This window comes from Platalea leucorodia (assembly GCF_965183815.1).
Source record: "Platalea leucorodia genome assembly, chromosome: 8".
In the NCBI taxonomy this organism is placed as follows: domain Eukaryota; kingdom Metazoa; phylum Chordata; class Aves; order Pelecaniformes; family Threskiornithidae; genus Platalea; species Platalea leucorodia.
Window position 1 is genome coordinate 14,584,236 of NC_138830.1, and position 13,568 is coordinate 14,597,803.

The window sequence follows — 13,568 nt, forward strand, 5'->3', positions numbered from 1 at the left end:
TTCCAAAGCGAAGACAAAGGTGGGGTTTGTTGAGTTAGGCAGTACAGCCAAGCCTTGCAAGCAAGGCAGGAAAAAATGTGAGTATTTTTGACTTTGGTTTGGACAGAATCCCTTGAAACAGGATGGGCATAGAAGTATTTCATAAAGAAAAGAAAAAATTGGAAATGAAGAAGAAAAATTCTTGTAAGTGCTCTACACCTGTCTAGTAACACTGCTCCTCTGGAGACCAAGGGGACTAGGAGGAGGGAACAAAACAGGGAAAAAAAATCCAACGCTTCAAGCTTATTTTATCCTAACTTCAGAACAGGAAGGAGTCACTAAACCCTTCTGTGTTTTAGAGCAGAAGAGAAACAGAAACAAACATTTGATTTTGGGGTATATTTTAGAAAAAAATATGGCACGCTAACACTAAAAAAGCAGAGCTGAAATGTAGCAGGGAAGTCTGGACATAAAACAACAAAATACAAGAGTGAAAGAAGGTCTCTAAATTCCCTATACTTCCAGCATGGCAACACATATATAATTGTAGGAAATTAACTGTGAAGGTAGAGATTTAATTCCTATTATTTGGTAGAAGTTCTCTGACAAATCAGTTTGCTAGTCAAATCACACAATTCTTTCTTTTAAGCTATTCATTTACAGTGTTTAATAGGAACATTTTCAGCCTTAGACTCTGAGCTGTATTTGGCAGCTACAGTGCTAATAATAAACTGTTAAAATATCTTGCTCCTTCAGCTGACCAGCTCCCTTAAAATGTCTCATGGCAGAAGCCAATGTGCTGTTTGACCGGGAAATTAGTTGTCTTGGAGACATCTTCACATACAACAGCAGCTCAGTCAGTCACTTTGAGTGATGCCACCTAGCAATCTGCACATTAACTTCAAACGGAAAATGAGGATATCAAAGCCACTGAAAGAGAAATCATCACCTGCAAGAAACATGCTGTTCTTCTCCCATGTACTGCTAGCTGAAAGGAAAGCTGTAGCAAGATGAAAGTTTTGATCTCAAAATGCGCTGCTACCTCCCTGCGTAATTAGGTCACTAAGAGGCTAATGGTGTTCCTGTTCATACAACCATTTATATGAAAATTATAATCTATGCTGTTCTTTCAGAATCAGTTTCAGGTCAAACCTGCAGGCATCACTTCTAAAAAAGAAACTTACCAAAAGGTTAGACAAAGAGGCAATCTGGAAGTGCCACCACCTAGTTATAACTAAACCTCACGGATTAGAAAGAGGGTTATAACTACAAAGCATGCGGGCAGTTCTACAGCACCAGGCATCAGTTTACAAAGACTGCCAAATAGTTATTTCCAAGGTAAATCACTAAACCCAGGTTATTATGTGATCTGATAAAAAAAGATGCTTATCTTCTAGTCACACTAATCGAATGCTAAAAAGAGATGCTATTCTCACAAATAAAAAGTAGAACCAGTCCTGCCCAGCTCAAAGGTACAGACAGAGGTGCATCAAACTCCAAACTCCCCCTCACTGGCTCTACACACATACACAAAATGCCAAGGCAGAATGCAAGTGAAAGGCCAGACAAATCAGATTCATGCCAATGCATGTATTACTCCATGTTTGGGATTCAGGATTGTGAACAATAGGACTTATTGTCTTTAATAGCCCTCAAAACACATCTCTTACCTGGCAATAGGCCTTCTGCTGGGCTTTCTCCTGCCCCAAAAGACAGATTGGTGCTCTAGCAGGTGCTGGATCTAGTGAAACATGGACCAAATCCATCCACCAAGCATCCTCAATTCTCTTCAGCACATGGTCTGATGATCCAGCATAGTTAGAACTGACAGATGTTTATTCCCCTCCTGAGCCTTGAGGTCCACTGGCTATGGTGTTCCCCCAAGGCCTTATGCAAGCACAGAAAGATGCACTTAATGCATCAACATCTTTGCTAACTCAATAGCTTCTGAAACCGCAGATCTGTTAACTGTGGGTCTGCATATCTGCGGCACAGAATGTACAGGCAAATCTCCTGCATAATTTTCTTAATAGTACTACATATGACTTGGGAGTAGTCCAATTCCTGTGCAAACAAGGGTACATGCAAAGGTTTAAAAACTTCAGGAAGAAAGACACCGTCCCTGTATAGAACATTCCTGCCAACAGCTCCAGTTAAGGGGAAAAAGGAAAGCCTTGTCCCAGCTGTAATGAAAGGTTCCCCTGGGCAGCAAGAAGAGTAGCTTTGCTCACAGAATATTTGCATCTCAGCTGACTTAGTTAATGTGCGTTGAACACTGAAAATTGTGAAGTGGTATATAAACGCTAAGGATTTTTATTTATTATTGTCTTGGTGCACAACAGCGGAAACCAGTGCCATTTACAGACGCAAATTAAGAACAACAGGAGGTCTATCAACATGCTGTGGGCCTGGGGATTTTGTTCATTTGTCTCCCCCGCTCCTGTCTCCCTCAGACAGAAATCTCTTCCACAGGACTCCCACAGTCCTTGCCGAGCAGGGCTGGCCTCGGCTCAGTGAAGCCTGCCACAGTGCAACACCTCTGCCAGGCGGGGATGAGACCTCCACCTGCAAACCTAGGCTATATCACTTCTCAACAGCACTCTCCTACACTCCAAAGCACTGTCATCACTGCCCTTGAACAGCAAATATTTTCCAGCTAAATTATTTGTTTGGGGCAAAGTAAGACAGAAATAGAATAAAATAAAGGCACATACACATTTCAAGGTAAAGAAAGGGTTAGTTAAAAAATGTTGAGAACTCAGAGTGACATACACTAGCACAATAGAGTGATTCATATACACAAGCCATGTCTTACAAGACTGGTCTCAGCATAAGAGCAGATTTTTAGACACCCATTTCTTTACCTGCATTGTTAAGAAGCAGATGAGATAAAAACATGATTCTAAACCTCCTGTCTGCAGCTTGGGTGAAGGAGCCAAAAGGGATTTTCTAGTTTTTAAAGTAACTCAGGAGTGCCTTATGTTTCCAGAACCAGAATTTAGGTTTAAGAAGATCAAAATAACTTTTTTTTTAACTTTGATTTTCCAGACTAACTTGTAACTTAACTCTGCAGCTCTGATAATGTGCAAATAGTTTTGCTAAGTGCTTACATAGAACATATGAATCCCTCCCCAAGATAATTAAAATAACTGCACGGACATAGTCATTCTTTGATATTACAAGCCTGTATCAAAGTACCTATTTTCAGTATAATATTGCTGCCTCAAGTGCATGCTTTGCACATTCACAAAATTCACAGGATATTGGGAAAAACTGGGGGTACAGGTTCAAGCTTTGACAGACAACCTAGCGCATAAAACCAGTCTCTGACATGCTCAGTCAAATTGTAATAGCTCCTTTTTCTCAATACTGCACTTAGATATGCATTGCAGCTTGCACATTGGAAAAAAAAAAGTCAGTTAATTCAGAAGGTGCAGCTTGTTGAGAGACATGCTGCACTTGCAGAGACTTGCATTCCTCTTATTTTCCTCAGCTTACTGATTGCTTAGAACATGGTTGCCCTACTGTCTATGAAATACAGACATTTCAGCAACTCAAGCTTTGAAGGCCTAATATCAAGGGGCCAATATCAATACCTGATCTGCCATTCAGCACACTGTATGCAACTTTCAAAAGGCAAATTTCAGAGACAGAAGGCAACAGAGCCCCTGAAGGGTTGTTACAGTGACATTCCCTCCTCTATTTGCAGAGCTGCAAATTGTTTTATGAATACCATTCAACCAAAAGTTTAAAATAAACAGCAATTCACTGTCCATGCTGGAACAGAAGCAAGCTCTGCTGGTTCTATCCCAAGGAATAAGCACTGGGGAGTAGCTGTACAGCTATCCCTGTGTACAGATCTGCATCCATACCCAGGCTTCAGAATAATATATAACAAAGAGCAGTGGGTCTAGGCACCACTGAATCAATATAACCACACTGTTCTTAATGTTGGCAAGGAAGAAGTGTATTTAGAGGGAGATTAGGGTATTTCCCCCCTCCTCCCAGGACAAGCCTTATTTCATTTGAATGCAGTCAGTTAGCTCCTTTGTTTGCACTCAGCTCCAGACTCCTCAGTGCACCAGGCAATGCTGTACAATCACACTCAAGAGTGGCAACGTACAAAAAAAGTTTACACGAATTGGTCACAAAGTACCTACAAGAGCTTGCAAGCTCCTGCAAAATGCCCTCTAGAACAGGTTCCCGTCGCACTGAGCTAGGGACAGAGATTAGAGTTATCAGCTTTGACACTCAGCAGGAATGTGTCACAAAGGATTAAATCATTATATCATGAAGTGTCAGCAAACGCAGCTTTCCTGCTGTTCTACCACTAAGTTATACATTAATTAGTGAGGCACAAAACAAACATGCAATATCTCCAAGCATCTGCCTGTGGATCAGGCCCAGCCAGAGCTATTAGCACAGGATTCATTTCCAAGAGGAGTCACCCAAAGCATCACCAGCTCTTCCAGAGATCCATTAAAATGCAAAGAGTAGAAGTACTGAAGGGAAAAGCACAGAAGCTAATTGCAGTGTTTGTCTTAGCATTTTTGATAGCTGTTCCATACAACTCCTTCCTCACAACCTCAGCACCCGATTTTCTAAACAAGGTCATAAGTGCACCACTGAATAAAAACATCCTTCCTTGAGAGAGGTGCGGAGCAGTGTCAAAAGATCCTACAACATGAACAGGAGAGTTGAGATAAGATATTTTAGAACAGAAAAAGCAGTAAAGCAACAACCAACTTTGTTATTTCTAGATGCAACTGCACGTGTTCCCTAGCTGCTCAGCAGTTCTGGACCAAATCTTTTATGACCTCTCACTCCATCAGTGCATGGAAGAAATTCCGCATGGTCTGACTGAAAGCCACAGCAGAGAAGATCTAAGCAGACCAACAACGTCCCACACATAAACCTCTACTTTTCATCTAAATCATGACCTTAGAAAGGTGTCATTGGACAAAAAAAAAAAAAAAAAAAAAAAAAAAATTCTCTGCCAATTCCTTATGGCTATCCCAGCAGGATTTCTAGCTTTGGCCATGTCTTGTATTTTTCCCTTGCTTTCTGTCCCAAACTGCTGCCCTTTACTGCGTGGCATTGCCTGACTCTGCCAAATTACATCAGCATGCAAACTGTGGCCAGGATGCGTTCTTTAAACTAATTTGTCCCAGTTTTGCTTTGGGATCCCTTCGGTATAAAATAAGATTACTTGCTAGAACTGCCTAACTGCTCAGGTTGTAACCTTTCTCTCAGAGGCTGAACTGTACTTGATCCCAACGCCACTAGATCAACACCCAATGACAGAGCAACTATTTGCCTTCACTATTTAAATTCTTTCTGAGGCTAGACTCCCCAAAACAGACTTCCTTTTCCAGCTTCAGTCTCAGAGGGTTGCATGGTTAAACCATCCCATCATGAAGAACGGCAGCACCACGACATTCCACTATTCTGGCACCACCCCACCTTTCACAGATTGCTTTAGCACAGGAGACAAGGAAGGCTTCTGGTAGTACCACGGTCCCACTGCGTATCATTATATTCAGAAACTTGTGCAGCTCTGTGTAAATTTGGGGGCAGCTCAGAATGGAACATAGGTCTAGAGTGTCCTGACTCAGTGTTTTACCTACAGAGTGATTTTCTTAGGGTGAAATGGATGCCACCCACCTCCTGTTCTACAAGCTGAAGCTACCCAGTGCTGTGCAAACTTCTGCCCACAGCCCTAAACATGAGTGGGTGAAAGTAGCTACCACCGCTGTTTCAGAGACATGGATATTACGAACCTTAAAGCAATTAATCACCCCCACTCAGTGGTATGCAATTTGTACTTTCGACACCAGCATGCTCGTAACAAAATGCATTAACAACCTTCTAATTAAATGCTTTAAATTAGATTAAAATCATACTGTCTGACAGATGAAATATAATGCATTAACAGGATTGGTGTAACTTCCTTAGCATCAAGTGTTTATTAAAAGCTCAAAAGTCAAATATGTTGGGGAGAAGGGAATCTATCTTCCTCAAACTGAATGCTACAGCACATGTTGATTCCCTTATAACCAGAAAGTCACTGAAATGGTGCTTTGAAAGAAATGCAGAAAGTTTATCTAATGCAGAAGTACATGATTCAGGGGCCTGTCAGGTTAGCTGAAGTACTTAGGCGCAGATTAATCCACTCAGTCCGGGACAATTGCTATATGCAGTAAAATGGAATGCAACAGAACGGTAGAAATGAAAGCAAACAGTGGAGTTCTCTTTATTAAAGAGAGCAAAATCCATAGCAGCATCTGTCAATTGGAACATCAGCTGCTGCTGAAAGATCTATTTTGAATGTCTCATAAGCTGCCTTCCAGTTGTATTAGCAGAAAAGGAAGCCAACCCTCATATTTTTGTTAGTCAGACAGTAAGACAGGTTTGCGCCAACTGAAGTCATAAACCTTCACTGGATATAAAATCCATAGTTAGGATGGGGAACCTATGAAGTATGGTTGCAAGTTCCAATAAAGCTCCAGTTCAGTCTCCTGAACTCACATCACACTACTAGTGATCAGAACAAGACTTGGGCAAATAACTTGAGACATCCACCTAAAGGTCATTTTTCAGCGCTCTCACCCTTGCTCACATGCAGGCACACTCCTCTTTTCTCAATAAGGGAAAGTTCTGTGAGTACAACATCCAAAGCTGCCTTCTGCTTTAGCTCCCATGACAGGTCCTCCACTTTTCCGAAGAAAAAAGCATGGCAGATACCCTTCTTTGCTTCCCCAGAACTCCATCTACTCTACTGCTTGTTTCATACCCCAAAGACAGGCAAATTAAAGAAAGTCTAAATGTAATATAGTATGTTGTGCAGATGAACGGACTGTTACTCTCAGGAAATTTTATCTCCTTGTTCCGATAGGCAGGGAAAGGCAGGGAAAGCTACCAATGAGCAGAATTAATGATTTTCTTTTAGGATGGAACTTAACCCATCCCAGCTGTAAGTTGCTAAAGGAAAACCTGGCTCAGGAGGTATGTCACCCTACACAACGCATTCAATTCTTAAGCCTCTCTTTTCATAGGAAATGAGCTACAGCTCTTGCTTCTCAAGTTAGTTTCATACACTAGCATCACCAGCCATAGGTAATGGACTCAGTAGCGGGTCATTTTTCTCAGACTCAAAGAGAGTTGAGAGGTCTATGCCAGAGCCTCCACCTGCAGCTGCCACCACAGGGTCTCACAGAGGCATGCCTGGAGGTGCAGTTGTCATCTCAATCACTGTTCACAGTGTCATGCCGAAGCAGCCCTGGCAACTGAAGCCCCCTTGACTGGAGGTGAGAGCTAATCCCTTGGCCTTAATCACATTTCTTCCTGGCACTTTCTCACCTAACCGATCTTGCAGAGTACAAACAGCTAGGGTCTGACCAGGGCAGAGAAGGGAACACAGGGGTTTCAGAGATGTGCCTGGGAAAACCATCTTTGCAGCAAAAGGACTGGGGCACGCACTGGGGCAAGAGTGTACATACATGTCAAGGCCGAAGAAAAGATGCAAAAGTTTTAGTTGTACAGGAGATGGTTAAAGCCAGCAGGAACCTAGCATTTGCCAAATAAAAATTAAGAAAGACAATCCCAACTACCAAAAAAACTTGCACAGCTTGGAGAGTCTCTTTGAGAAGTCCAGGCAGGACTATTACATCCTGAGTCTTCTCTAGACTGGACTCTGCCTATGGGCTGCTCTGGGTCTCCGAGTACACATCCATCTTATAAATTACCAAAGCTATACTAAAACATGTCCTCCAGCCTTCCTGAGCAATGTTGCATTTGCCTTTAAATTAGCTTCACCTATAAAAATAGCCAGCTGCCTAAAAGAAAGTTGAACAACTGGTTTCTGACTAGAATTGTTCCGAATGTTTTAGCATTCATGCAAAGTCATGTGGAAGAAACAAGGAAAAGTCAAAAACCCAACAACTCACGTATCCTGGTTACCATCCTCCACTATAATTATAAAATTGCCCTTAAAACATAATTGCATAATTGGGCTTGGCAAGTATTCACCCAAATCTTTTACAAATATTTCCATAGACTGAAGGAACAGGCAGTGGGCAGTCTGACAAGCCTGCCATGAGAATTTGTGCCCTTAGGACATGTTCCTAGCTATTACACTAAATACTTTGCATCACAGCCTAATGTTTCAAAACAGTAGTTGAGCAAGTGAAGTACCAGCATCTTAAAACCAATTGAGAGAAAGATTTTCAAGCTATTTTCACTGCACACGTGGAGCAGCAATGGCTTTGAACAAAGAGACAGAGGAAGCTTTTTAACTAGTTACACAGAAAGAATTCCCAGTTAGATTAAATTGGTTGACTTCTGGTAGCTACAACCAAACAGAAGCCACCAATGCCTTGCTAGGGCTACTTTATCACTGCAGCACCCTGTCCCGTAAGAAAAAAAACAACACAACCACCCCACAACGTCAAATGCAAGTACAGAAACATGTGGCCTGCAGGGACAGGAGACCCAACAGAAGCCAGAAATGAAATCTGCAATACAGTAAGGTTGTTTTTAACAGCTGTGCATTATGCATTCAGCAGCACAGGGAATGCCAGCAGGGAGCCTTTATTAACATAGGCCTCAGAGTACAGTGTGCTCCTATCATGATTGGCCTCTCTTGAGAAAAGGCGTACACACACAAAAGACTTAACCCTAGAGAGATCACTCCAATCCTGTTGCTATTTCATCAGCTTGACACCACAACAGAAACCAGAGAATTTCCGTAATGTATCATAGACAAATAGGTAATACTTCCAACAATGCCTGAAATCTAGTCTACAATAGAAGGTTTCATCAGCAAGTTGTGCCAGGTAGGGAAAGGGAGAAAAAATGCCGCACAAACCCACACAACAGAGCCGCACTATCAATGTCATTCTGCTATACAGACCTCGGGTACAGGGGAGGACTGCGAAATGCTTCTCTTGTAGAAGATGCTAACAAAAGCAAGATGTTGTCAGGGCACCTGTGTTCTCAGCACAGCAATCTGCACCTCCACTGCACATATTTTAGGGCGCTGTCAGTCCAAGAAACAGCTGGAAGCCTTGCTACAGATGCAGGGGCCCAGCAGGGTAATTCGCTCCATTTGGGAAGCTGGTATTGGCAGCAGAAATCTTTTGCTGATGCTAGCTCTGCCTCCACTATGAGACTTGCCTCTACCACAAATACGTGTTAGCATACCCAGCTTAGCACCAGGCCGACACCAGAGAAAAAGCAAATGCTCTCAGAATAGGCTCACCACCTCTCCTGTATCAGGTGCTGATACAAGCTCACTAGAGGTCTTGTCAACAGCTCTAAGTTGCAGCTGGCTGCAAATCCTCGAAGTGTGGCCTGTCCTGGTGGGCAGCTCCAGTCCTCTCCCGCAGAACTGAGATGCAATCACTGAAGTGACAAAAAGACAGAGGCCTTAAAAAAAAGAAAAGGCCAATTTAGCACCAATTTAAACCAGTCCTTCCCCTGATTTGGGGAGGGAGAGTGCAATGAGAGGAAAGAGAATGGCATGAAATGACCTGAGCATCCCTCTTCTGACTCTACAGAGAAGAAAAAGTCTCATGATAGGAAAGGGAAAAAAAATACCAACCTGAAGAGCTTGAAAACTGCTCTAGATGACTGAACGCCAGTGTGTGCCTGGAGTGGAGGAAATACCTCTGTATCGTCTGTATTTATTCATACCTCCTTGCTCTTTTCTTCTCCTCTTGTTAAGAAGTAAAACACGAGAGTCAGTATCCCTAATAACATGATCTGGTTTGAGGCAGCAATAGCACTAGAAATTTCAAGGGGTTGTTTAATATGCAATGTTCTAGTTCCCAAGAGCACAATATATGGGCTTTTTTAAGCCTTGCACATCTGTGCAGTACAACACTTTTTTATTTAGGTGCTGAACAGAAAGAGACAAGTAATGTTTATTAAAGAAGTTTCCTGGAAGTACTTGTACTGCATGAACAATACTCTCTAGGCCAGGTACCCCTAAAAGGTTTTGTAATATGAGTGCTATGCACCTCTCATCACAATAGCAGCAAGTGCTTTAAGAATAAAAATATCATTGACTGTAACAGCATCATTCGATAAAAATACTCCTTTATCACTCTTTAAGCACAAAAAAAAAACCCCAAACCGAGTCACAGGGAGAGTAAGCAATTAGCTCCTTTCACAACTGGCAGGCAGAGACTTGGTCCCTCAGTCACTCCCAGCCAGCCTGCTGCCCAGAACACAAGACCGTCTTTTCTCCACTCTTTTTCTTGATTAATACAGCCTTCCCCTCCTTTGAGGCTCAGCTATACCTGTGTCAAAGAGACAAGCAATGATCAGGCACAGCTCAGTGCGAGCACAGGACCTCACCCAGCAAAGGCACCAAAAGACACCTGTTGTTTCAGTGCAGGGTGTCAGCAAGACCATACCGCCTTGGTGACTATGAATGGGATGCCCAGGAATTGCCCACATTCAGAAAAGACTCACTTCCCCCACCAGATAGATAGGTCATTTACAGTCCTATTCCAATGCTTGGGGCACAAGATTTTGAACAAAGGCATAACAAGCAGTACCTCTCCCTAATTTTGTCATAGCCCAACTCTTGAGATCTCCCAGACTTCAGTCGCTAATAGCCAGGGCAAGATAACACAAAGGAAAAAGAGTTAATATAAACAGAAAGAAAAGATCTGACCTAGAGGGCAAGCCATGCAGAGTACAAACATCTGAGAATCCGCACAAAGTCTCCTCGCCTATCATTCATCCACCAATTACACACCAATGTAATTAAATCAGGAAAGCTACGTTTAATTTTCCTATCATCACCCGATGAGATAAGAGCAGTACGTATGGGAGGGATCAGGCACAGGGGAAAGAGCTATTTATTAATAAGTTAAATCCTTTTAGATTTAAGAGCCTCTCTGGCTAAGAAGGGTCTGATCCACAAACACAACTTCTGGGTTTAATGAAGACAAATGAGACACCCCATTTCCATTTCTGCCCTGGGCTTGGTCCTTAAGTCTCTTCTTTTTTTTTTTCCAGAAACAAGCCTCATCATTGAAAATTTTCAGGCAAAACTTAAACAGAAATATAGCTTTTGTTTAAACCCCGGTTTTAGTCTATACATTTAAAACGGAAGAACACTCATCTCCCAGCCATTATATTAACAAAGAGCCACATTAATTTACATTATTTCTGAACACCCTGAGGCTCCCTGTTTTCATGAACAGCAAGGCATTAAGGTGCATTTGCAGAAATACAAGGCACGCTCCAGCCTGTTCTTCTGTCTTTCTTCTATTGCCTTCTCCCACAAGAGGCAGGAAGAAATGCTGTGGTCCCTGTCCCCTGCAAAGACTAGGAATGCTTGAACAGGATCATATAAAGCTTTCTTTCCTTGCAAGCCACACACCCAGAACTGCTGCTCTGGCTGTTTTCTCTCCACTCTTTTTTCCTTCGTCCTATCCAGCTCTGCTTCCTCAGCCAGTTATTTAAACCCCCTGATTGAAAAATGTATCAGATCGTAATAGTGGATGACTTCCACAGGATCAGGTTTTCAATAACAAAAATCCTACAGGCTTTGATGCAACCATGGCTTCACCACATCATTTTTTTTAAACAGGAAGGGAAAAATATTTATAACAGCAACTATAAATACACATGCTACTGACTTTTCAACTTGTTGTCCTTGTTCTCAAGCTAAATTTAGTCAGCTATATCCTGTCCAGCCCTTGGTAAAAAAGCAATACACATTCAAAATTCTGCAAATCCCACAGCAAGCAATTACACTTATCCAGGTACCTTACAAGACAACCAGATGGACAGGTAGATTCTCATTTACTGAGTGTAGGTATGTTCATGGCTATAGGAGAACTGGTCTATTATAGTGATTGCCCCCGATACAGAAATAATTATTATTGCAATAGGATAGCTCTGTGCTTCTGGATGAGAAAAGTGATGTAGGTTATTCACAGTGTACGTGTAGACCACACACTTGGTTTGTGCCAAATACGCTTCCAGGGTGTATGTGCACCTCTGAGCTACAAAGAACCATTCATTGGCCACACCTGCTGTTTACCCATGTTCGTATTTTACATGCAAAAATGTTTGAGATATTGATTTAAACTTGGATGACTGATTTCAAGATCCAACCTGCATGTTAAAGAGTATCCTTTCGTATCCTGAAGGCTCTCATTCCCGTGAGTGATTTCTTAGTCAAGACAAGGTAAATATTTATCAGGAGCTGACTACCTAGAGAATCAGAGTTGTTAGACATTCCACCGGTAATCTTAAGAAGCCTTAGTCATGCCAGAGCCCAGGTGATTTCTGCAAGGGCCAACACATGTTTCACCCTGGTTTAAGAAGCCCTGCCCGTGATTCAAAGTTTCACGCAGATGAGGACTCCCCCGCCACAATCTGACTTGCTCCACTCGCAGCAAGTTTTGCAACCTAAGCAAGAAACGCAGTTAGAGGATGCTCCTGTACAAGCATCAGCCGGTCTAATAACCAAAGTAAGCGGTCCATAAAAAAAAAATCCGTGTTTCCTACAGCCTTGATAGTTGGGGGGGAAAACAATAAAGGGTCGGGCTCGCCTCGCCTCCAGCCCTGCTGGCTGTGCTTCTCCGGCACCGGCCAGTTCTGCGACCCAGCTTTTCCTCTGTGTTTATAAATACACCGCTGCTAAAGGCTAGGTGGATAGGACAGGCAAAATAGTTTCCTCGGGGCGAGACCCGCCCTGCGGCCGGGGAGCCCCCAGCTCGGGGCGCCCGCGGGGAAAGGGTCCGCCGGTGCCGCACCGGCGGGCAGCCCTGCCCCGGGGTCCCCCGCCGGCATCGCCGCTGCCCCCGCCCCACACGGTCCCTGCCCTACCCAGCATGGAGAAGATGAAGTCCTTCGCCGTGTGGATCTCCAGAGCTCGCTGGTCGTCGTACTCCCTCTGGTCGTGTTTGGTGAATTCCTGGATGAGTTTATTCAATTCCTCCACCCTGGCTCCCGATCGGAAATCCAGCTCCGGGAAGGGAGGCTTGCTGTTGGTGCCGGCGGACCCTGCCTTGCTGGCGAGAGGCGCCGCCATCTTCATGCAAAAAAAAAAAAAAAAAAAAAAAAAAAAAGAGGAAAGAAAGGGAGAGAGAGGAAAAAAAAAAAAAGGAGGGGTTTGCAATGTTGCAATGGAAGAATGCAAGCGGCGCAGCGGCAAGCCCGGGCGGGGGCTGCCTGCGCGGCGCGGAGCGGGCCCGGGAGGCGCGGAGCGGCGCCGGCCGCCGCGATCAACAAGCGGCCGCGCTGCTGAGCCCCCGCCCGCGCCGCGCCCGCCGCCGCCGCACCGCGGAGCCGCCGCCGCGCTGGGGGCCGGGCCGGAGCGGGGCCGAGCGGGGGCCGCTGCCGGGGCCGGGGGCCGCGGGGGGGCTTGCTCCTCTGCCGGCGTCACGGCGGGCGGGTGCTGAGGCTGGAGCCAGACCTCCGGCTCGGGATGAAATTCCTTTTTTTTTTTTTTTTTAATTTAATTTTAAACTTAAGCAAAAGCCTTGTCCTGCAAGTGGGTTAATAACCGCCTGGAAACTCTGCTCCTCCCACATGTTCCAGAGGCATTCTGCGTTTATTCCTTT

General features: G+C 43.9%; 1 protein-coding gene across 1 annotated transcript in view; it reads right to left on the bottom strand.

Moving 5' to 3' along the window:
• The window catches only part of MB21D2 (Mab-21 domain containing 2), a gene marked incomplete at its 5' end in the record, with an annotated part of 60,515 nt that extends 47,473 nt beyond the window's left edge, over positions 1-13,042 (bottom strand). Inside the window, one exon of the mRNA XM_082319564.1 lies at positions 12,832-13,042. Within this exon, the coding sequence (XP_082175690.1) occupies positions 12,832-13,042 (211 nt within the window). The remainder of the gene's footprint in view (positions 1-12,831) is intronic.
• Between the last annotated feature and the right edge of the window lie 526 nt (positions 13,043-13,568).